Genomic DNA, 25,842 nt, shown 5'->3' on the forward strand with positions numbered 1-25,842 from the left:
TCAAGTGGGCAAGCTTGGCCAAGCACCCAGCACAGAATAAGCACTAGGAAATGGCTCTGGTCCGTAACATCACCCAGGGCCCTCTAACAAAACTTCAGGAAAGAGGAAGAGCCGCCAGGTCCTGCCTCTTGGCCACGGAGTACAAAGGAAAAGGGGCTTCTGTCTGCACTTGGGTGTGCCCACTTGCTGGGCTTCGGGTAGGCTGGGGAGGAGTTATAGGGCTCCGCTGGCTGGCACAGGCAGAGCTGGCAGAGCCCTGGGGCTCCCTTACCTACCAGGCCAGGTCATTAGGGAAAAGGGGGCAGAGGCAGTTGGGGAGCTGTCTACCGGGCACAGTGGATGGGTGGCCGGCCTCAGTGCTTCCCTGCTGGTAACTCAGGCAGCCTGGGGAGCTTGCCCATCTGGAGAGGCAAGAGGCTGCTGTCTGCCACACACACGGCCTCCACCCTCCCAAACTCCTTCCTGCCAGCGTTAGAGAGGTCACCTCCCACGGGCTCCTCACACCATTAAGTCCAAACTCTGGCCTAGCTCGAGTGCTCAAGGGACTATAGCAAATCATCAAACTGCCTTGTGGCAGACCCACCTCGACTCAACCATGGCCTGTCTCTTAATTCATGAACATATGACTGACCTGTTTCCCCATCTGTCACCTGAGCGTGATGAGAACAGCCAATCCATAGGGCTGTTGTAAAAATCCGAAGAGATCAGCCTAGCACCCAATGAACACTGAGAAATGGAAGCTGCTATTTAAAAAAATTTTTTTAATTGATTTTATTTATTTTATTTTTTTAAATATATTTTATTGATTTTTTTTTTTTACAGAGAGGAAGGGAGAGGAATAGAGAGTTAGAAACATCTTTCAGCTGCCTCCTGCACACCCCCTACTGGGGATGTACCCACAACCAAGGTACATGTCCTTGACCGGAACCGAACCTGGGACCCTTCAGTCCACAGGCCGACGCTCTAGCCACTGAGCCAAACCGGTTAGGGCTGATTTTAGAGAGAGGAAGGGAGAGGGAGAGAGAGATAAAAACATTGATGGGCTGCCTCCCGCATGCCTCGCAGTGGGGATCAAGCCCACATCCGGGTACATCTCCTGACTGGAAATTGAACCAGTGACTTCCTGGTGTATGGGATGATGCTCAACCCATTGAGCACACTGGCCAGGCTGGAAGCTGCTATTATTATTCATTCAACAAATATCTGTGCCTGGTGCAGATGAAGGGTAAGGAGATAGGCACCATTCTTGAGCACTTGGAAGGAGGCACTGAGGGGGAATCCGATTCTGATATCATCAGCATCACTTGGAGCTAGGTAAATTCAGGTTCCCAGGCCCCACTGCCCAGAGTCTGGGATGGTCCTGAAGTCTGTTGCTTGAGCTACCCAACCCTGGATGATTCTGAGGCAGGTTGTCCTGGGGGCACTTTTTGAGTAATCCTGGCCTGGGCTTTCTCAGCCCTAGGAGAGCTGGTCTTTTGTGGCCCCTCCCACCAGAAAAGGGCTTTAAAAGCTCCACACACTTTTTTAGTTTCTTCTCCTCGAGATACAAAACCTGAAGACCTCATCCCTTCCATTCAGGGACAGGAGGAGGAGGCAATGAGGGCTGAAAGGCTGAGTTCAGGAGAGGGGTGAGGAGAATGAATAAAACAGTTCAATCAACTTTTATATTGGAGGCCTTCTCAGAAATGTTATTGTCAGTCTCCAGGAGGGGCTATACAGGATGCCAAATGTCCCATAATTATTTGGCCAAGGAACCATTTTTTCCCTCCATTTGTGGATGATGGGTTAAGCAGAGTTATTTAGGATGTTCCCTAAAGAGGAATAAGTCACAAATCTCTATACAGCATGAGGCATTCCTCATCTCTTTGAACATGAGACCCCTTTCTTGATGGAGAAGAGCACATGAAACAAAGGAATAACTAAGTAAATCTACTCCTTGGCAATGGAACTACCAAGAAAAACACCAATGGCTGCACCTATCTTCAAAGGCAACAGCTATGTTTTTGGAGAATGACTAGATCAGGGCCAGATAGTCAATGTTTTTGGCTTTGTGAGCAGACAGTCTCTGTTGTAATGACTCAGCTCTGCTATTGTAGAGTAAAAGTAACCACAGATGATATGTAAATAAGTGAGGCTCTGTGCCAATAAAACTTTATTTCTAGACATTGAGATTTAATTTCATATACACTGAGTGGCCAGATTATTATGATCTCTGAACGCATAATAATCTGGCCACTCTATATATATTGGAGGCCCGGTGCATGAATTTGTGTATGGGTGGGGTCTGGCCAGCCTGGCCAGGGAGAGGGGACATGGGTGGTTGGCTGACCTGCCTGCTGATCGAACTGGTCGAGGGGACAATTTGCATATTAGCCTTTTATTATATAGGATATACACTGAGTGGCCAGATTATTATGCGTTCAGAGATCATAATAATCTGGCCACTCAGTGTAATTTTCATGTCATGACATATTATCTATTGTCTTTTGATCCCTTACCCCCTCCCAATCATTCAAGAATGTAAAAATCACTCTTAGCTCATGGGCCATACAAAAACAGGTGGTGTCCTTAGTTGGTGGCCTGTTTTGGACACCAGATCCTATAATCAAATGGTTTACATCTTAGATGAGACCATTCTGAGGAAAGGGAAAGAAAACTCACTCTCCTCATCTATCGAATGGCTTCAATAAGGAACTTACTGGGGGGTGGGGAAATTAACTATAATGATGTAGGTTTCCCTCATCCTCTATACCCCATTAGTTTCTAAGACTTGTCAATAATTCTTCCAAAATATATCCTAAGGCTGGGCACTTCTCTCCATCTTTATCAACACCATGCAAGTCTGAGCTGCCATCATCTCTTGCCTGGATCCCTGCCACAGCCTTGTCACTCGCTCCTGGCTTCACTTTTACCTCTATAATCTGTAAGATCCTTTGAAAATATAGACACTATTCAAAAGGCTCCAAGGTTCCCCATCACAGAGAATAAGTAAAATTCAGAGCCCTTCCCATGACCTATAGGGTCCTTTGGGATCTGGCCCCTCTAGTCCCTGCCTTTCTCACTCTGGATGTTTTAGTCACAACATCTCTCATTCCTAAAATGCTCCAGCCCTCCTCCAGCCTCAAGACTTTTGCACCAGCTCTTCCCCCTATAAGCATGCTCTCCTCACCTCCACCTCCATCATTGGCTCCTTCTTTTCATTCAGGTCCCAGCTCATTTGTCACCTTCTTGTATTTCAAGTGTCCCTCCCCCCAGCACTCTGGAACACATACTCATGTTTTTTTCTTCCTAGCCCTGTATTTCTCTGTTTATTTCCTTACTCATAATTCCCCCTCCCTCATAACACCAAGGGCAGAGATCTTGCCAACCTTGTCCATCACTCCAACCTCAGCTCCTAGACCACAGTGGGGGCTCAACTTTTACTGTCAAATGAGTGTCCATGGGGACACACTGCTAGTGAATGTCAAAAGCCGGTTAGAATCTACTGATTGGTGAGACTTTGTGAAAAAGTTATTGCTGCCCTGGCCAGTGGGGCTCTGCAGTTAGAGCGTCAGCCAGAGCACTGGAGGGTTGTGGGTTCAATTCCTGGTCAAGGGCATGTATCTAGGTTTTGGGTTCACTCCTTAACCCTGGTCAGGGCGCATGCAGGAGGCAACCAAACAATGGACACATTGATGTCTGTTTCTCTCCCCCTCCTTCTCTCTTTCTACTTTCTCTAAAAAAAAAAAAAGAGAAGAAAAGAAAGAAAAAGTTATTGCCTTCTGCCAGCAGCAGGCTTGTGTTACAGGGGTGGATGATGCCTCCTGGTCCAGAATGAGCCCCCTAGATCAGGAAGAACATATACTTTGAGGTTGTTATCTGCAGGCCACGTCCCTGGTGCCTGGCCCATCCTCTATCCTCATCCCCTAAATGCTAGGGGGTGTACAGGGAGGGAAGGACAAGGACCTCAGCTCCAGGAATTCCTTTCCCATGATATCCACACCCCCAGCTTACCCAGTTGACTCCTGGAAAGCTTGGGGTTGAGTGGGGGCCCGGGGCCCAGGGCCCAGGGACAATTTTTCTTTCTGTCTACTCTCCTAAAGCCAGAGAAGGGCCTTAGGAGAGTAGAGTCCTGGCATCCAGCTCCTGAGATCCCTGTCACTAGCCACACAGCCCAGCAAGCGAGTCAACCTTTCAAGCCACTAGGCTCTCACCCCATTCAAAACGATAAAAATAAATGCAAACAGTGTAATTCTGAGGGCTGAGCAGGAAGTGACAATCATTATAACAACAGTAACAGCTAACATAATTTGAGAAATTACTATGTATTTGATGCTCAACTTGTATTCTCTCATGGAATCCACAGCACAGTAACATGAGATTAAAATCATTACCAATGATTACTGCCCCCCAGCTTAGATAGGAGGAAACGGAAGCCTAGGAAGTTAAGTATCTTGCCCAAGAGCAAAGCTAGAAAGCAAATTGATTTTTCAAGGACAAGCAAACCAAACCAGTGTTCCTACCATAGTCAAATGACCCTCTGGGCTTGAGCCCTTTAAATGTAAAAGTTGCCCAGCCAGCAAAGCTCAGTGGTTAAGTGTCAACCTATAAACCAGGAGGTTACAGGTTCGAGTCCCGGTCAGGGCACATGCCCGGGTTGTGGGCTCAATCCCCAGTAGGGAGCGTACAGGAGGCAGCCGATCAATGATTCTCTCTTATCATTGATGTTTCTATCTCTCTCTCCCTCTTCCTTCCTCTCTGAAATCAATAAAAGTATATATTAAAAATAATTGTAAAAGTTATGGGAGGTGGGTGACAGTCAACAAGAGTAGATAATCAGAATCATCTCTTTCTGCTTCAAAATTTGCTTTTCTAACAGGTGGTGATCCTTCTGGCAATTTGGTTATTTCTAGATCTTTACTGAAAATTTTCTAACTTTCAAGGGGTCCTACACCAACTCTCAGAGGGCCTGGCCTAGGAAAATTCCCTGCAGACGTGAACCCCCTGCCCTAGCCTTATCTTAAATCCTCGGGGGAAAGCTTTGGGAGAGCCTGAAATGCGATCCTTCTCCTTGAAGTTTGATTGATTTAAAAAGTGGCAGTTTGGCCCTGGCTGGTGTGACTCAGTTTGGTGAGTGTCATCCTGTGCACTGAAAACTCGCTGGTTCAATTCCCAGTCAGTGCACATACCTAGGTTGCGGGTTTGATCCCCAGTTGGAGTGCCTATGGGAGGCAGCAAATTGATGTTTCTCTCTCACATTTTCTCTCTCCCTCTTCCTCTCTCTAAAAAAAAAAAATTAAAAAATCAGTAAAAACCTATTTAAAAAGACGTAGTAAAAAAAAAAGTGGCCGTTTGCACATAGCCACTCAGCTCTGCTGATGTCAAACTCCAAAGCAAGATGGAGACTAGGGAAAGTGGACTTGGCCTGGCTGGCTTAAAAAAATATTCTTCCCCAAGCTGGCAGCTCTTGTCATCTGGCAAAGCAGTCCCTCCGATTCTCCTCTAACAAATGTGGAACACTTACTTCCGCTTCCCTCTGACCTCAGTGACCGCTCCCTCCTGCCCACGTGGCCCTGGAGGCTGGTACCTCCTCAGTAACATGTGACCCAACTGACACCAACTTGACTGACACAAAAACATGTGTCACGCCAAGAGAAGAAGCTTAATAAATCTAAGAAACTTCCTCAGGCACCATTTGCTATCCATCCCCAGAAAGGGAGACCAGGATGGGCAGAACAGCTAGGAATGGTCCCAACTCCAGTGACAAACTCCCTGCCCAGGGGCTACACCTGGTCTACGACAGCAGCCCCGGAGAAGCAATCAAGTTCCTGTTCCTCTAACTCAGACATTCAAGATCACTCTTCCCTACCATAGCTTCGATTTTTGCAAATCAAATCTTCCAGGCTAAAGCCATACTCCTAGCCCACAGCTTCTCCGTGAAACTTTGCTTCCTCTCAGAGAGAAGGCAGATTTCCGAGGAAACTGCGGGGTTGAAATTGAAACTAGCTAATAGTTAATCTATCAAACACATTCAGAAACAGTAGATGAGGTAAAAGTTCAAAGATGAACCCTAGAGAAAGTCTTGAAAAGAATTAGGAATCCTTGAAATGCAAAAAAGGGGGTTCTCCCCATTTTACAGGATGAAAAACTGAGGACTCAGCAGCTGTGGCTGGCACTGAGTCCTGGGGACAACTAGGGGGGTTCTAAAGAGAAAAGGCACAGGTGGCCTTCCATCGCTTGGGAGAGCGCTAAGGCCGCCGGCGACAGCTGCCCCACCCGGTTCCAGGGTGCACAGGACGGCCCCGCCTACACCTAGTGGCCTGGCCCCGCCCACCGACCTCGGCCCCGCCTCGCCCCTCCCTAGCTTCTATTGGCCCAACCTCCCCAGACCCGCCCCTCCACACCTCCTGATATATAAAAGCCCCCCGCTGGGGCCCGTCAACCTCCGCTCGCCGCGGGCCAGCGAGCGCCCGCCCCTCGCGGGGGCCGGGCCGCGGGGCCTAGGGCGGGTGGTGTCGCCCCAGCCGGGCCCCGGCCCCCCCTCCCCCACGGCCCCGACTGTCGCCGCCATTTTGACCGTCCGCCCCTTCCCCCGGGACTATGATTACGGCGACACCCGCCGCCCGAGCCCCGCCGCCCTCCCCGGCCCGCCACCCCGGCCGTCCCGGTTACCTTGGCTTCTCCCCACTTCTTTCCGCAGAAGGGCTTTCCAGAGGTCTCGGAGGCGATGTTGGGAGGGGGACAGAACGTGCCGGGGTCCCCGGGCCGGGTCGGGGATCGGGGTGGGGGTGGGGGTCGGCCGGGCGGTTGTTGTTGTTGACTCGCGTTGCCGGGTTGCTTGGTCGCCACGACTACCGTGGCTATGGCGCCTCCGTTTCCCTCACCGGGGCAACTGTTGCTACCCACCCTACTTACGTCACGGGCAAGGGCGGGGTCCCGGGTGATTGGCGACGCCAGAAGGAGTGATTGGACAGTGCTGGGCCCTGCTGCTAAGCTATTGGTCCTAAAGCACGCTTTTCAACACCCTCTTGACTTTCCGGCGATCTGATTAATCGGCAGGAATGTCTATCAAAGGAAACTGAACCCTCAAAGGCAGCAGAGCCCGTCATTCCCGCAAGGAAGCAGCGGCTAAGAATAAAGGGGTGGGGTCTATGGCTTGCGGCTGTAAAGCTGCCCTGTGTTTCGACTAAAAGGACGTCAATCTACCCTAAAGGTTTGCCGCGCTCTCTAACTGGAGGCCGCGAGCATGCGCAGCGCGCAAGGCTAGCTGGGAGTGGTAGTCCGCTCCTGTGTACTATAAACGTCTTACCAAATATAAGGGTGAGGAAGAAGAGAGTGCTCTCTTCAGACGTCTCCTCCTCCCCGTGGGCCCGTTCATGGCCTCCCGCACTAAAGTCACGAGAGGAATGCGGTGACGCAGCGCTACTCGTCTGTGACGCTAGCGGCGGAGTCCGGACTCGGGGTTCGATTACGTCACGGGGCGCTCTTCCCCTCTCCCCCTCGCCTTGTGACGGTGAGATGGACTTGGGGAACTGAGGCCGGTTCAATCCCAGGTCCCAGCCCCCAGCCCGATACCAGCCCGGGAGCGACCCAACCCTTGGCATCTCCGCCCAGACCGGCCAGACGCGTGGCCGCCGTGCCCTCTCCCTCCTCCCAGCCCCGTAAAGGTCACCGAGGCCGTGGCTACCACGGCTATCTCAGCCCCTCAGGAGGCGCGGGCCGCCCTGGAAAGGTCTCCCGCGGGCGGGGGACTTAATTAGATGTTTCCACGCGGTGATAAGCAAAGGTCAGCTCCCGCCCCTCCTTCACCGGGGGCGGGCGGGCGTCCGGGGAGCTCGGCCGCTTAGCCTCGGTTTTCCCCAGGAGAGAAAAGAAGACAGAATGGTGATCCCTTTGGGTGCAACAACTCAACCATCAAGATAAATATTTTAATAAAATATTTTTAAAATATCAAAATTAGCCTGGCTGGCATGGCATGGAGGTCACGGTTCAGTTCCTGGTTAGAGCACATGCCCGGTTGCGGGCTCGAACCCCAGTATGAGGCGTGCGGAAGGCAGCTGATGGATGATTCTCATCATTGATGTTTCTCTCTCTCTCTCTCAAATCAATAAAAATATATTTAAAATAAATAAATATCAAAATAATGGAAAAAAATAAGTCCATGATGAACAAAATACCAAAACCTTAAATAAAAACTGGGATTAGGGTGAGGAGAGTCATGCAAGTGCAGGGTCAGTTCTCGTCTTACTTTTAAAAAATATATTTTGGTCATCTTTTTTGCATTAATTTTGATTTTTGAAAACAATAATTACTGAGTTTTTTGACACCCCATTAAATTTTGTGCCCTAGTCCTTTTTGAGACAAAAGAAGGAGGACAAAGAAGGCAAAGGCTTAGAGCCCGAGGTTCCAGTTCTAGTTCTGTTGTGGGACAAAAAGTGGCTTTTGTCCGGGTGAAGCTGGATCCCGGGTCCGGGTGAGGCAGTGTGTCCCTGGATCCGGGTGAGGCCGCGCACACCTGGGTCCAGGTGAGGCCACGCGCCCCCTGGGTCCGGGTGAAGCCGTGCCCCTGGGTCCGGCCGAGACCAAACCAGAGGGAGTCGGACCTGCATTACCACCATTTGTCCACCATCCAGAGCTGAGGGGTCAGTGCCGACATGTACACATAAGGAACTGGTGGACATTGAAATTGGGTCTCAAAAGAACTGTTGGTCCAGAAAGAAACTCACTACAGACTGATTCATTTGCCTGTCAGCATAACTATTATTGCTCGTCTCACATTCAGTTCTTATATCTCTAGTGACACATGATCTTGCTCATCTAGGGGAAATGATGAACAACATAGACTGATGAACAAGAACAGAACCAGAAACAAGGAGGCATCGATCGGACTATCGGGCCTCAGAGGGAGGATAGGGGAGGGTGGGGGGAGGGGGGAGAGATCAACCAAAGGACTTGTGTGCATGCATATGAGCCTAACCAATGGTTAAGTTCAACAGGGGGTTGGGGCATCCGTGGGGAGGGGTGTGGGATGGGAATGGGGGGATGAGGACAAATATGTGACACCTTAATCAATCAATCAATCAATAAAAATGCAAAAAAAAAAGTGGCTTTTGTTTCCTACTTCAACCAGTATTACACTTCCTCTCTGCAAGGCACATAAGTACTTCGAGTTTGCATTCTACCAGGGGAGACACAATTATCAGTGAAATTAGTACATAGAATTAGTTTATAAAGGCTTTAGGAGAAACATTAGAGGGTGTGCGGGGAGAGGATGCTGTAGCCTGTGTCACCTGAGCAGGGTTGTTAGGCAGTTAGGCTTGAGCAGAGCAAGGGTGATAGGCCAGGTACAGAGGGTCACCAGGGCTGAAAGCCTAGAGTGCCTAGCAACCAGCAAAACTGGGAAAACAAGGACCTCCCCACAGGATAACCTTTTCTCCCCTAGTATATCGCCCGTCATGCAGGTTTAGACCCCCTGACCTTTCATATTGCTGGTCATGTGGTTTTCAACCCTTCCCTGACCTTTCCTCCTCTGGCATGTTGCTAGTCATGAGGGTTGGATCCCCTTAGGGGGGAATGAACAAGGGAGCTGGAGAACAGCCCTTAATCATTAAGCCCCCAGGACAGTGAGCTTCCCACCGGCATCAAATACATCTAGGCCTTAGTTGTGTTTCAGCTCCAGGCCCAGAAAAGCAGCAAAACAAGACAAGCCACAAGCATGCCTTGGCTGATTCAGGACCAGCCGCGTTGACTAATGACCTCCTGCCGTGGGGCCACCAATCAGTAGAGACCACGACCCTGAAAGTACACACCTGGAAAGCTGATGAATATTCTATTGGGATCCTCCCCTGAGACCTCCAGATAAACACCCTCAAGATGAGGACCCAGGGCAGCAGGCAACTCTATGGAGCACTCCTGTGTCTTCCCCACCCCCTTCCCCCAGGCTGGTTTTCCTTGCCTCTCTCTCCTAAGCTCCAAGGGCCCCTTTGGCTTTGTAACTTGTTCCCCGAGCCCACGGCAGCTCACTTCTTCCACATCTGTGACTTCCTAAATAAGCTTTTCCTTGTATTTGAATCTTGGCTCTGAATGCTTTCTTAGCCAGAACTCAAGTACTGAGGTTGGTGATAGATCCTCCCTTCCCCCAAAAGCCTGGAATGATAGATCCTCCCTTCCCCCAACTGATGGACGGAGTATGGCGTAACCTGTACCTGCAGCAGAGACATTCCTGAGCACCTAACCAGGCACCTTATATGGACTGAACATTGAACCACCAATCAGCACCTGCCAAATACCCTAAACCCCCGATTCCTAAGTCCCTAGGTGCCTAATCATGTGCCTTATATGAAACCACCAATCAGTGTGTGCTGAGTGCCCTAAGCCCCGTCCCTTTCCTTTCCTCCCCTCAAAAGGCGTGTTCACACACACACCCTCTCCGCACAGGTGCTCTTTCTCCTTGGAAGGCAGCCCGGCAGGGGTCTTCTCCTCCAATAAAGCCTGTGTCCTGGTCTCCGGCCCTCTGTCTCATCTTTCACTTGGTTGCTTGAGCAAACATCTGGCTGAAGCAAAATGAGCACAGAGGAAAGCACCAGCAGGTGAGGTCAGAGAGGTAATGGAGCTAGATGAACCCTCCCAATAAACCTGCGCAGGTGAGCAGAGGCTCAGAGGGTGAAGGAGCTCCCCAGAGTCTCAAAGCTAGAAGCACCAGAGCCCAGACAGCCTGTCTCATTTTCTGGGACTTTCCAATGTGCTTTGCTGCCCCTGGTGTGCCCCTCGATGGAAGAGGAGAAGCAGCAGCCCCAGTCTGCCTGGAAATGCCAGCTGAGCCTCAGACCAGACAAGTCCCCCCAACAATTAATGAGTCTTCCAGGCGGGAGGTGCCTGGGATCCATCCCAGTTGGCAAAGCAAGTTGTCCAGCCCCTGCAGCTGCTTCTGTGCGAGGAGTCGGCTCCCAACCAGGTGGGAGGGGGGAACCTAGAAGTCGTGTTTCCACCTCTCACCAATTTTCCCATCTTCCTGAAGTCTGTGAACCCCAAGATGGGCACCACCATGCCTGGAAATAATTTCTGCAGTCACAAATATCTGTATAATAAAAGCCTAATAGGCTAAGTGTCCGACCGTTGGTTCGGCTGTTCCACCAGTCGCTATGATGCGCACTGACCACCAGGGGTCAGACGCTCCGACCAGTAGGTTAGCTTGCCTCTGGGGTCTGGGCCAATCCATCAGGACTGGGCGAGACAGGCTGGACACACCCTGGAGCCCTCCTGCAGTACCTCCCTCGGTCCCTCCCCCCATCATGTACCGGTGGGGTTCCTCGGCCTGGCCGAGCGGAAACCAGCTCTCCAACATCCCCCGAGGGGTCCCGGGTTGCAAGAGGGCACAGTTCATTATAAGTCTTCATGGCAGGAAAGCCAACTTGGGGCTAGAAATGTTCTATATTTTTATCTAATGATAGTTGCACGAAGGTACAGATCTAAAAATTTCCTCAGCTTTTCATTAAAGATCTGTGCGCTCGATTATTTTAATCCTCACCAGAGGACATGCTTAGAGAAAGGGAGGAAGAGAGAGAGAAAGAAACATCAATCGGTTGCCTTCTGTACATGCCCCAACAGGGATTGAACCTGAAACCCAGGTATGTGCCCTTACCAAGAATTGCACTGTCCTTTCGATGCACAGGACGATGCTCAGCCAATTGAGCCACTCCAGCTGGGCAAGATCTGTGCATGTATGTATGTTAAACCTCAATTTGCAAATGAAAAACACATTTATTGTACCATTGGAAGCGGTTCTCAATCAACTCCTTCCTGGAAACACCGGTAATTGAAAGTGAGGAGTTAAGAAAAAACCCAGTGTGATTTCCATGAGGGTGAGCACTACCCAGGTGTCGCTGTAGGACAGCAGCTGACCGCCCAGGGCACTGAGGGGCCCGTGGGGGAGGGGGCTCTGGAAAAAAAAATTCAGAATAAATAATAAATAAAAGTAGGAGTTAAGCGTGATCTTCCCTTCCCAGTAGTAGCTGTGTTTCACAGTCACCAAAAAGCCCAAGAAGAATGCCAGCAAAAGAAAATGTAGAAGGAAAGAGAGAATTAGAAAAATTATCGTTTTGCGAAAGCCCATGAAATCATTAAGACAGTGACCCTAATGGGCACTACAAAACATCGTGTGAGGGAATGCTGGGAACAAGATATGCACAGGGGCCCGGCTGGCGTGGTTCAGTGGTTGAGCATCGACCTATGAACCTGGAGGTCAGGGTTTAATTCCCAAGTTGTGGGCTCAATTCCCAGTGCGGGGCATGCAGGAGGCAGCCAGTCAGTGATTCTCATCATTGATGTTTCTCTTTTTCTCTGAAATCAATAAAAATAAATAAATATATATTTTAAAAAAGATATGCACAGGGTGCCAGAGGGCCCACTGGGTGTAGAATGGACTTTGCCACGGAGGCCAGAATGTCACCAACACTAGCTTTGATGAAGCTCAGGATCAAACTAGAGGGACCCAGTGCCTTGTGGGCCTCTTAATGTGACGCAAAAAGGAAGTTCACAGCTTTCCCTAGGACACGTCTTGCCAAAATGTTAAACCTGACTCTGATCAAGTCTCTCAACCTAACATCCAATTGGCAGGAAATGGAAGGGGTCAAACAAACAAGTTAAATGACAACATCAGGAAGCAACAGACAGATCCAGAGGACGGGCTGCACTATGGGACAACTGTCCCGGTCTCTCAACAAATCATTCATGTAAAAAAAAAAAAAAAAGTGGGGACTATTCTAGGGCGGGTGGCTCCGTTGACATTTGGAGCCAAGTCATTCTTTGCTATGGAGGAGGGCTGTCCTGTGCATTGCCAATGACACTCCCCCTTGACAGGTGTAACAGTTGTCTGCAGACACAGCCAAATGTCTCCGCAAATACTGCCCGAGGATGGTGGAGTGACTGACAGAAGGACAGGCGTCCCCAGGCTCTCCACCAGTGGAGACAAGTAAACATTCTCTCTTGTTTAACCCAGCTATTAGCTCCCTGTTGAATTGGGAGGACTGTGACTTGGCAGTTGTGTTCCAAGTTTTTATATTCATTGAAAGTTTTGCACACGGATAAGAATGTTCATTGTGGCCCTAGCTGGTTTGGCTCAGTGGATAGAGCATCGGCCTGTGGACTGAAGTTCCTGGGTTCGATTCCTGTCCAGGGCATATGCCCGGGTTGTGGGCATGATCCCCTGTACGTCCTTCTGATAGGCTGGCAACTTCTCATAAAGCTGAACCATTTTGCTTATTATACATGAGGTGTAGTGAATGGACTGATTCTTTGAACAAACTTTTCAAACTATATGCACAATAAGGTAAAAGAAAAAATATATTTAATTGATATATAAACACTATCCATTGATAAAATGGAATAGAATGTAAGGGACACCCACTAAAATAGGTTTTGGGAAATATATTGCAAGGAGGGGGTTGATGAGTTAAGACAATCTTTTTAAAAATATATATATTTTTTAATGATTTTTTTACAGAGAGGAAGGGAGAGGGATAGAGAGTTAGAAACATCGATGAGAGAGAAACATCGATCAGCTGCCTTCTGCACACCTCCTACTGGGGATGTGCCTGCAACCAAGGTACATGCCCTTGACCGGAATCGAACCCGGGACCCCTCAGTCCGCAGGCCAACGCTCTATCCACTGAGCCAAACCGGTTTCGGCCAGAGGGATAAATTTGATAATATCTGTAAAAATTATAAATGCACATAGTCTTGGAACTAGAAATCTCACTTTGGGGAATTTCTCTACAGACACACTTGCATGTGTGTGAAATGACGTTTGTACAAAGTTCTTCACTGCCATGTTAGCCTAAGAACAAACAGATGAAACATATCAGTTTCTAGGAGTAAAATTAACTCTGGGGCATCCACACAGCAGAACATTAGGCAGCTGTAGAAAAATAACAGGGGTACATAAAGGGAGTTTGGTAAGGGGATCTCTCTGGCATTTGTTAAGTGGAAAGAAAAAGACAAGTGCAGAAGAATGTGTGAAACCTGCTCTCTTGAATTGAAATTCTAACACATGCTACAATGTTGGTGAACCATGAAACATTATGCTAAGTGCAAGAAGCTAGACACACAAACACAAATATTATACGATTCTACTTATACAAAGTACCTAAGGAAAGGCAAAGCCATAGAGGCAAAAAGGAGAATGGTGGTTTCCAGAAGCTGGAAGGAGGGAGTTAGTGTTTAATGGGGACACAGTTTCAGTTTGGGAAGATGAAAACGTTCTGGGAATGAATGGTGGGGTGGTTGCACAGCAATGTGAATGTGCTATTGCCTCTGACATGGGCACTTAACTGTGGCTAACCTGGTATAGGTTATGTTATGTCTATTTTACCGTGTACGGTAAATGGGAGCATGGGCCCTTCCCATGCTCCAGCTCCCCTCCCATCCTGTGGGAGGAGGTTGAAGGCCATCAGTAAGGCACTGGGAGACCTTGGGAACCTGGCCAGCTCCTCAGTCAGGAAAGCAACGTTTTGATCTCACACTGCACTAGTCCCCCTCCCCTGCATGCCCTGTTTTTCTCTGTTGTCTGTGCTCCATAAAACTTGGTGTTGGGAAAGTCTGGGTGGTGGTGAAACAATAGCACTGGCGGGCTGTCCCCAGTTTGCCTGTCTGCAGGCTGGATGGGACTAGCTGGTCAGCTTCACCTGTGTCAGCCAGGATGGCGGTAAACTTCAATGGTCCGTCACCACCAGTGCGATGTAACTTCGAATAAACCCATGGCTTTCACAGCCAGTCCTCCAGGTTATTTCTTTGGGAATCCAAGAACAACATGCTGAGGTTTTCTGGGATCTCAGCACTGTGCTTAACATATCACGACAAAAAAATTATTTATTATTTATTTATTTGAGAGAGAGAGATGTTGGTTTGTTGTTCCACTCAACTATGCATTCATTGGTTGCTTCTTGTATGTACCCTGACCAGAGATCGAACCCGCAACTTTGGTGTATTGGGATGATGCTCTAACCAAAGGAACTACCTGGCCAGCCCTTGACCCCTATTTTTTTAATGCTACCTTTAATGTAAAAGTAGGTGTGGAGGTTGGGGGCTGAAGACATCCTATATAATAAAAGGCTAATATGCAAATTGACCAAAAGGCAGAATGACCAGTCACTATGACGCGCACTGATCACCAGGGGGCAGACACTCAATGCAGGAGCTGCCCCTGGTGGTCAGTGCGCTCCCACAGGAGGAGCACCGCTCAGCCAGAAGCCCTGAGCCTGGCTCACAGCTGGTGAGCACAGCGGTGGTGGTGGCAGCGCTAAAGACGTCCAACTGCCAGCTTAGGCCCCCTCCCCACAACGGGCCCACCTAAGTGGTCAGTCGGACATCCGCTGAGGGCTTCTGGACTGCAAGAGGGCACAGGGCAGGCTGAGGGACCCCCCCCCACTCCGCCAGTGCACACTTTTCGTGCACCAGGCTTCTAGGGTATTCATATTTGTTTGTAAACATGCACAGATATTCTGGAAAGATGCTCAGGAAATCATGAGCAGTGGGTTTTCCATGGGGGAGAGGAGACTGAAGAGGGAGGTCCTACAGTGTAAACTTGCTTACACTTTTTGTTTCTTGACATACCTGAACGTGTGAACTATTCAAAAATAAAATTAGTTAAGAAATTTGGAGAGAGGGGCTTTATTTGGGTTTGGTAAGATCTGGGTGCATTTCTATGCTGACCAGAGTAACAGTGATAGTGATATGGGTAGCACCTAATATTTCCTAACTCTTTCCTAAGGCTGCTGTCACAGACTGCCACAACTGGCTTTCAGAAGCGGAAATGTATTCTTTCCTAGTTCTGGAGGACAGAGGTCCTAAATCAAGATGTCAGCAGGGCCGTGTGCCCTTGGAAGGCGCTCGGGGAGGATCCTTCCTCATCTCTTCCAGCTTCTGGCAGCTCCAGGCATGACTTGGCTTTTTTGGCTACTTGACTCCAATTTCTGCCTCTGTCTTCACAGTTTTGTGTCTTCTGGGTACATCTTTATTACTGGATCTAGGGTCCACCCAGATAATCCAGGATGATCTAATCTCAAAGGCCTTAATTATATCTGCAAAGACCGTTTGTCCAAATAGAACCACATTCATAGGTCCTGGGGGGTTAGGACATGGACCTATCCTTCCGCAGGTCACCATCCAACCAACTGCGCTTACTGTGTGCGAGGCAGGGTGCTAAGCACTTTACATAATCTCACCAAAGTCCCCAACACCACCCCATGAGGTAGATGTGCTTATTATCTCCATCTACCCAATGACCTGAGAGAGGTGCAGCATCTTGCTCAAGGTCACACAGGAATCAGGATTCAAACCCAGCTGTGTTGGGCTCAAAACTGATTCTGTGTGAGGCACAAAAGAAGTTCCTGGTTCTGGGCCAAAGTCGGACAGTCAGGCAGCAAACCTTCCTGGCATGCTTGTTCTTTGCCAGCCCCTGGGCCAGGCATGGGGGATGTGGAGGAAAGGGAAGAAGGGGGCATGCCTGGAGAGTTGCTGGGAGAAGAGGCAGAGGGCAGAGTGTATTATTCATCAGACCTTTCGAAACAGTACAATCAGATATGACTCCTGCCTTCTGAAGCGATGCCCTTGGCCAGAGACATCCACAGGGGGCAACCAAGGCCAGGAGTTTGTCATGAAGAAAAGGACAAAGGAATAAAGTTCAAACCCAGAGGGAATGTGTCAAGTACAAATAACATTTAAACAGCACTTACTGCATGCCACAGACTGTTTTACGAATTTGACGTACTCATTGAATCCTCCCTGTTTTATAGGTGAGGCAAACCAAGGCACAAGAGGTTGAGTTGCCTGAGGTCACACAGCAGGAAATAGAGATAGGATTCAAACCCAACTCTGCCCATCATCATTGTTGGTTTTAAAATATTGAGGTGAAATTGATATAACATAAAGTTAACCATGTTAGAATTCACAGTTCACAATGCTATACAACCATCACCTCTGCCTAGTTCCAAAACATTTTCATCAAAAAGGATACTCAGTAGCAATTGCTCCCCATTCCTCCCTCCACCCAACCCTTGACAACCACTGGCCTTTCTGTCTTTGTGGTTTTGCCTATTCTGGACATTTCATATCAATGCAGTCATACAATATGTGACCTTTTGTGTCTGGCCTCTCTCTCTCAGCATCATGTTTTTTGAGATGCATTCATATAGTAGCATGTATCAGAACTTCATTCCTTTTTATGGATGAGTAAATAATCCATTGTATGGATGTGTTTGAATGGAAAAAAGGCCTTTCTTTTTCTTTGCTGTAGACTTCCACAATTTATGCGAAGCACCTGGTAATTAAACCCCAAGATGGTTAACTCCTCTGGTTGAAACAGCCCCTCTGCTCAAAGTGCAAGACACAATAAGTTACTGTCAAGGCTACATTCTTACATATACCTCCTCCCTGCTGGTTTACAACCCAGGCATAATTAGTAGAAAGTTCCCTTCCCTGCTCCTCTTCAAACAAGCCTCTTTTGAACTTTTCATAACTTATTAACTAAGGATGTTTTACAGGCTTTGGAAAAATACTGATAAGGCACCTCCCTAGGACATCTGCTTGGATTGTCTCCTGAAGAACTAACACAGTTTTCAATGACAGCTCCGCTGATGACTGCTCAACTCCAGCCTAAAAATACCCTCCCCTTCCTTGTCACCTAGCAAGAGAAGGAAGGCTTTAAAGGCTGGAGAAGTTTTCTGTTCTTTGCCTTTTATATTGATTAGCAACACACTGGACCTTTCCCTTCAGGGAAAGTGAAATAAAATCTCTCTCTCTGTATCTATCTCTTCTCTCAGTCATGAGTTCTTTCACAGCCCACATCACTAGCCCAAAACTCTAACAGGATGGGCCACATTTTGTTTCATCAGGTGATGGACATTTGGGTTGTTTCTGCGTTTTGGCTGTTTTGAATACTTCTGCTCTGAATGTGTGCGACAGCAATGCACATGTAATGTTTAAAATGATTCATTTTATTTTATACGCATTTTATCTCAATATTTAAAAAAAAAGAGCCCTGGCAGGGTGGCTTGATTTGTTGGAATATTGTCCCATGCACCAAAAGGTTGTGGGTTTGATTCCCAGTTGGGTCACATACAAGAGGCAACCAATCGATGGTTCTCTCTCTCTTCCTTCCTCTCTCTAAAATCAATACTGTAAACATATCCTTGGGTGAGAATTCAAACAAATGATAATGCGATCAGCTGAGAGGGCTTAGAAGCAACACCCCCATCCCCAGCACCAATGAGCTCACCAGCACCCAGACCTTGGTTTCCCAATGCCCTTCTGCAGTAAAGGGAACCCAGGCTCCTTGGCTGGCTCTAGAACTGGGGTGGGGAAAACACAAGATGAGCCTGGAACATTTTGTGGTTCAGAAAGCAAGAAACAAACAAACAACTGGAGTCATATCCAAAGAACAGTGCCTGAAATAAAATGCGTACAGCAGGGCCAACTGAAAGAGCTCACAGTGGCCAAAGCTGGAACAATTTGGGCAACAAAATAAGTAACAATAATATAGATTATAACTCAAAGACTAAAATAACCGTTCAAAGCCCTAGCTGGTTTGGCTCAGTGGATAGAGCGTCGGCCTGCAGACTGAATGGACCCAGGTTCGATTCCGGTCAAGGGCACATGCCCGGGTTGCAGTTCGATCCCTGGTAGGGGCGTGCAGGAGGCAGCCAGTCAATGATTCTTTTTCATCATTGATGTTTCTATCGCTCTCTCCCTCTCCCTTCCTCTCTGAAACCAATAAAATAACTGTTCATGAATCCATATGGATATAAAGAAATGATTGAATAAACAAATCAATGGAGACAGAACAACTCTTCTTTACAAAAGAATTCCAAATCTATAATAATAAAAGCGTAATATGCTAATTAGACCAGACAGCCGAACGACCTTCTGGAAGTCATTCCAGGCGTCCTTCTGGATGAAGCCGCAGCAGCGGGGGTCGAGGCAAAGGTGCTTAGGGGCAATCAGGCAGGCAGGTGAGCAGTTAGGGGTGATCAGGCAGGCAGGCGAGTGGTTAGGGGCAATCAGCAGGCAGGCAGAGTTGTTAGGGGAGATCAGGGAGGCAGACAGAGTGTTTAGGGGATCCCTGAGGATGGAGCCTAAACTGGCAGTCGGACATCCCCTGAGGGGGCCCCAGATTGCAAGAGGGTGCAGGCCAGGCTGAGGGGCCCTGCCCCCCATGCACTAATTTTGTGCACTAGGCCTCTAGTAATAAATAATAGTAAATGTAGCCCTAACCAGTTTGGCTCAGTAGATAGAGCGTCGGCCTGCAGACTCAAGGGTCCCGGGTTCGATTCCGGTCAAGGGCATGTACCTTGGTTGCAGGCACATCCACAGTAGGAGGTGTGCAGGAGGCAGCTGATTGATGTTTCTAACTCTCTATCCCTCTCCCTTCCTCTCTGTAAAAAATCAATAAAATATATTTTTAAAAATAATAGTAAATGTAGAAGAAATAAGATAAATGGAAAATTACTAGCAAACAAACATCACAGTAATAATTTCCATACACACACCATCCACCAATGAACAGAAAAGCAATGTGTGGGCTTTAATGGGAAACAGGGCCTCAAAGTATCTCAGCCAAAGTATTTATAAATTTTTTGTGTTTTTATCCCAGTTTTAACATAGGTCCACCAATTCCTCCATACTCCTCTTCCCATTGCCCTGTGCTGGGTGGAGGCTGAGAGTGTTTTGTTTCTGGACTTGAGTGGTGCTTACAGAAATGTGCTCCATTTGTGAAAATTCTTCCAAGTGTCCACTTATAATGTGTGCACTTTTCTGTATGTGCAATAAAAGGAAAAAGGAAAGGAGAGAGACAGACTCGGCTATCTTTTGGAGAGGCACCTGTTGGTGTTAAAACTGTACTGAAAAACAAAGAAATGATGAGAGCTCAAGTCAGGATGGCGGTTACCTCTGGGGGAAGCAAGGGCTTGTGATCAAGGAGGATGTGGGGTGAGGACGTGGCCATCTGTGATGCTGACATTATTTAAATGGCACATGCATGAGTTTTGTCTTTCAGCGGTATCCTGGAGCCAGCTCTACTGATTTGTGAGGACGGATTTCACTTTCCAGGAATTTGGGGGCATCACAGGGACATCACATTGGTAGTTTGAAATTGGCCAGAAACCGACAACTGCTACAAATAATGTTTTTCTGGAGAGCCCATAAACTTTTTCCAGCACATCACAGCTCCACTACGTATCTGGTATTAATGAAGCATTTTAATTACTATTTTTCACTGTTTTTAATTATGAAAAATACACATAGAATATCAAATTTACCATCTCAACCATTTTTCTGTGCTCAGTTCAGTGTCATTAACATTATTCACATTATTGTGCAACCATCACCACCATCCATCTCCAGAACTCTTTTCATCGTGCAAAACTGAAAGTCTATCCCATATTTATATTTTTACAACTTAAATATGCTCCCTTGGCCCTGGCTGGTGTAGCTCAATGGATAGAGCTTTGGCCTGTGGACTGAAGAGTCTTGGGTTTGATTCTGGTCAAGGACACATACCTGGGTTATGGGCTTGATCCTCAGTAGGAGGCGTGCAGGAGGCAGCCAATCAATGGTTCCCTCTCATCACTGATGTTTCTATCTCTCTTTCTTTCTCCCTTCCTCTCTGAAATCATTAAAAAATATATTTTAAGAAATAAATTTCCACCCCACCTCCACTTACTAGATGACTTGGGACATCTTATGTCACCACTCTGTGCCTCGGTTTCCTCATCTGCACTGTGGGATGATCCTAGTCCTGATTATAGTCCAGTGGCTCTCACAGTGGTTTCTGGGCCAGCCGCATTGGCGTGGCCGGGACGTTTGTTGCACGTGCAGATTCTCAGACGCTCTGCATGTGGGCCCAGCGATCTGAATCTTAACAAGCCCCTCAGGGGGTTCTGAGGCTTGCTCATATTTGAGAACCATTATTCTAGGTCGTCAGGGGAATTAAACAGATGACACAAATACAAAATCTTTAGAGCAGTGCTCAGTCCCAAGCCCGTGCTGTGTAAGGGCTCACAGTCGTTGTTGTTATTATAGAGGAGGTCCAGGGCCCCAGCCCTGTGAGGGGCAGGGTGTGGTTGCACCCTCTCTCCTGGTCTGGTGAGGGTCCCGGTTTCTGGTCTCTGCTGAATGGAGGAGGCCTTCCTGCCTCTCTCTGTCGAAGATGACAATGAGCCGAACTGCGTCTCCCCATCCCTGGCAAAAGGTTATCGCTTACTTAGTCCGGGAAACGGGAAAGGTCGGGGTGTGTGGGCCATGCCCGCCTCGCCTCTGCTGGAAGAGATAAAGGAGGTCACTTCGCTCCTCCACAACAGGCGTGGGGGCGGGGGGCTGGATGTATAAATGGGGGGCCAGGAAGCAGCAGAGGCACTGACCACTGGGGAACTGCCTCGCTGTGCTCACTCTCCCGTCCCAGGCCTCCCTGTCCAGCATGGCCAAGCATTCACTGCTGCTGCTGCTGGCCGTGTGGGTGCTGGCCGGGGGGCTGTGGCTGGAAGCCGAAGCCCGGGGAGCACCCTATGGGGTGAAGCTTTGCGGCCGGGAATTCATCCGAGCAGTCATCTTCACCTGCGGAGGCTCCCGATGGAGGCGCTCGGACAACCTGGCCCAGGAAGCAATGGGTGAGGCGGGGAGGTGGTGGAAGGGAGGAAAGGGGGACATGGGACATGGGATGGGCCCAAGACACAGGGGCAAAGATGAGACCAGGGGCCAGGGCAGGTGAGTCCCTGCTCACAACTTGCAGCTGAGGAGGCTGGCCCATCCTCGAGGCTGAGCCACTTAGCAAAACGCAAAGCTGGGAGGGGGGTGCAAGCCATCTCCACTGGCTAAGGGCCCAAGGACAGAATGCTATTTCTGGGGCACCTGCTCTGTGCCCAGCCTTGCGCTGAGCAAGGCCGCTGCTCACAGGACTCCGGGGGACGCCAGCCGGAAGCCGACACTGAAGTACCTTCCAACCCCTTGGAGAAGGTAGTGTGAGGGGTGTGGTGTGTCCACGGCTGGATTTTGCCACCTAGTGGGTGACCCCCCCCCCCCCCCAGCAAGTTGCTTTTCCTCTCTGATCCTCTTTACCTGCAAATGGAAGGCAGTCCCTGCATCTCACAAGTTTGTTCAGTGGCAAAATTGAGTCATAACAGGTAAGGACACCGTCCAAGAACACAGGAGGCCCAGTGTGGGCTCAGTCGGGGAGTAGGGGTCCTGGTTCCTGAAGGGCAGGGGCCTGACAGAAAAATAGATGTTGGTGATGATGATGATGATGATGATGATGATGATGATGATGGAAGTGTGGACCTAGAAGACTTGCTGTCTGGGCTCAAACAGCCGCTCTACAATTCAGTAGCTGTGTGTTCTTGTGCAGTTACTCCACCAAATCGGCCTCAGTGGTGTTCTGTGGGAAATGAGGTCATAATAACAGCACCCACCTCCTGGGGGTGTCATTGAGAGGGATAAAGCAGTTTATCCACAAAAGCCCTTAAGACAATGTCTGGCACACAGTAAGTCCTCCATAAATGCTCAGTGCTATTTTGAGTGCTTATCATCTGCCAGACACAGTTCTAAGTGTTTTTGTTTTTAATGGGTATTAATTAACTCAATTACTCTTTATGAAACATTAAGTTCTTTTAAAATATATTTTTATTGATTTCAGAGAGGAAGGGAGAGGGAAAGAGAGAGAGAAACATCAATGATGATGAGAGAGAATCATTGATTGGCTTCCTCCAGTATGCCCCCTACAGGGGATCAAGCCCGCAACCTGGGCACATCCCCCTGACGGGAATCCAACCTGGGATCCTTCAGTCCACAGGCCAAGGCTCTATCCATTGAGCCAAACCGGCCAGGCAAAACTCTAAATTCTTAGGCGTTATTATGTTCCTCACTTTGCAGAAAAGGACACTAAGAATCAAAGAAGTAAAATCACTTGCTCAGGATTATAACTGAGAAGTTGGATTAGTGCTTAATCAGTCTGACTCCCAAACCATGTTCTTAACCACCAGGTCCTCCATACACAAAGAGTAAGGGAAAAGAAATGACAGGAAAGTCAAGCTCCGTGAGGTTGAATATTAGACCCATCCAAGTTGGAACCTAGGCCTGAGTGGCATCAAAACCTTTAACCACGAGACCATGTCACAAGGACAGAAGAGCAGCTGGACCAACCAGGCGCCAGGACTCTAAGCGTGACAGAAGCTGGGCCCCAAGCATGAACTCTTCTCGTCTTTTGCAGGGGACGCCTTCCCAGACACTGACCCCTATGCAGACAGCCAGCTGGAAGAGGCAGTAGGCTCCAGCGACTGGCTGGTCCTGACCAAGACCCCCCAGGCTCTCTATGGCGGCCAGCCCAGCTGGCAGGGGACCCCCGGATCTCTGCGTGGCAGCCGAGATGTCCTGGCTGGTCTCTCCAGCAACTGCTGCAAGTGGGGTTGCAGCAAGAGTGAAATCAGCAGACTCTGCTAGACCGGGGGACTGGGCAGCCGGGGGTACCAGGACAAATGCTGAGTACCTGTGTCTGGCCCCTCATACATTCATTCATCAGCACGTCATCGAGGTCAGGCACTATGGACTCCCACACAATTCCCTCAGATAACTGACCTTCGACCAGCCTCTCCGAACCCCGAGCAAGCTGTCTCCCCACTTGGCCAAATGGTTGCCCCTGACCCTGACTCCTGCCCTCTCCCCAGCCCATATCATGCCTTTGTCTGGATTGTACTGTCCCCTGGGCTGCCGAGCCCCATCTACCCAAGCTGGCCACACTGAAGAAGCCTTTGCCCACACGGTGACTCTCCTGCCCCAACTGTGGCCCCTGTCCCCTAGCCAGCCCAGCCCAGCCCTGCCCACTCCCTTCCCCGGCTTTCCAGCCTCTCTCCCTCCTATGCCACCTGCTGGGGTCCTAAGGCTGTGGGCCCCAGGGTTGGTGTTGAGACCCCTTGGTTCCCTTCAAATTCTGGGGTGGGAGGCTAGTAAGGGGACGGATCACAACCTTTTCCAACCGCAATAATAAAAGTTGCAAAGGACTCTGCAGCGTGTGTGTGTTGTTGGGGCGGCGGGGGATAGAGGGGGGGCGCTCATTTTCAGGGGAGTTAGGCCGAGCCCTCAGCCCTCTCCCCCGGACGCCCCAGGTCGCCTCCCACTCTCCCTCCCCCGGGGACTTTCCGCCTTGGGGAAGGGGCGGGGACCCGAGCGCAAGGTGCAGAGGCGGCTGCCCAGGGCCCAGTCGTCGGGCCCGGCAGGACCGGGAGGCCAGGGGACGCCATGAGGGGGGCCTGGGCCGCGCCCTGCCGGCTGCTGCCTCTGCTGTGGCTGCTGTTCCCGCGGACAAGTCCCCAGGGTGAGTTCTGGGCCGAGCTCGTGTGGGCGCTCCACCGCGCGCTCAGCCTTAAAGCACCAACTCTCCAGGGCGAACCCCAAGTTCGTGGAATGAATGACAGAGGTCCGGACCCCATTCTGCTCGCCCCTGGGCAGGGACGGGGCGCAGAAAGGAGTGGGGAACACGAGGCAGGGGATGGAAGTCAGCGCCGGGGTGAGGGTGGGGGTGGGGGGGGGGGGGGGTGCGGTGGGGGGGGGGGTGGGAGCTCTTGGGGTGGTAACAGGATGTGGCTGGTAGAGGGAGGGGAGGAGTTATGCCCAAAGCCTGGGTGGAGGTGCCCAGCTCCCCCTTCCTGCTGCTCACTTCCGAAAGGGACCCCACAACCCTCCAGGATGGTCAGAACTGGGGGAAGTCGGGTTCTGGGCAGTGAGGAGGCTGGGGGCATTGACCCCCTCCTTCCCTGGGACCCTCGCCCTCTTGCAGGCAGCCCTGGGCCCCTGCGGTGCTATGGTGTTGGGCCCTTAGGCGACTTGAACTGCTCCTGGGAGCCTCTTGGGGACCTGGGAGCACCCTCCACGCTGCACCTCCAGAGCCAGAAGTAGTGAGTACAGTGGGGTGGCTTGGGGAAACTGAGACTTTGGAGGGGTGGCCGCCCAGGTGCCCGCATTCTCCAGCTGAGAGGACCCAGGAGTCCTGCCCCCAGTCCTCCCCAGCTCTCAGTAAATCCAGGTTCCCTCCTCTCCGTGCTGCAGGATCCCGAACCCGTGCCTTTCCCTCTCTGAGAGCCCTGTGCTCCTCTATCCAATGGCCCTCATGAATGACCCCGGCCGCCCAGGGCTGGCTCTGAGGATCCCATGAGGGAGACACCTGGCAGAGAGAAGATGCTGAGTGGTTATAAGCTGTTCCAGTTGCTGTGTGGCCACTTACCGCCTCTGAGCATATGCAGAGACCACTGGGCCGGGAGCTGGGGCTGCAGCAGTGAGAGACAAACAGCAAGCCTGGTCCTCCCAGGCCCAGGGGCGACTCCCTGCCTTCAAGATGACTCGCACCTGGAAACGCAGTCATTTCAGGGTTGGCTAAGTGCACAAAGGGTAAAAGGAGCTGCTTTTTTTTTTTTTTAAGACTTTTAAAATTGATTTTTAAAAAGAGAGAGAGAGGGAAATCAATGTGAAAGCATAACACCAATAGGCTACCTCCTGCACCCTCTCTCCCAACTGGGGATCAAGCCTGAAACCTGGGTATGTGCCTTCACCAGGAATCCAACCAGCAACCTTTTGGTGCATGGAATGAGCCAGCTGAGACTCACAAGGCCACTATGAGTGTTTTTTAATGGAGGTAAACTACACATATAAAACTTACCGTTTTTTCAAATATATGTATTTTAATTGATTTCAAAGAGGGAGAGGGAGAGATAGAAACATCAATGTGGTGAGAGAATCACCTACTGGCTGCCTCCTGAAGGCCCCCTACTGGGGATCAAGGCTGCAATTCCGAAACCTGGGCAAGTGCCCTGACTTGGAATCAAACCCCGA

The 25,842-nt window shown here is 49.7% G+C and overlaps 1 protein-coding gene across 1 annotated transcript; it reads left to right on the forward strand.

Moving 5' to 3' along the window:
• The first annotated feature begins 21,330 nt into the window (after positions 1–21,330).
• On the forward strand, positions 21,331–23,984 carry LOC103301055 (relaxin-3). The gene is made up of 2 exons (XM_054716851.1): positions 21,331–21,635; positions 23,231–23,984. The coding sequence occupies exons 1-2, from the start codon at positions 21,446–21,448 to the stop codon at positions 23,458–23,460; spliced, it is 420 nt and encodes a 139-aa protein (XP_054572826.1). The 5' UTR covers positions 21,331–21,445; the 3' UTR covers positions 23,461–23,984.
• Positions 23,985–25,842: the final 1,858 nt, after the last annotated feature.

This window comes from Eptesicus fuscus, chromosome 6 (genome assembly GCF_027574615.1).
Source record: "Eptesicus fuscus isolate TK198812 chromosome 6, DD_ASM_mEF_20220401, whole genome shotgun sequence".
NCBI lineage: Eukaryota > Metazoa > Chordata > Mammalia > Chiroptera > Vespertilionidae > Eptesicus > Eptesicus fuscus.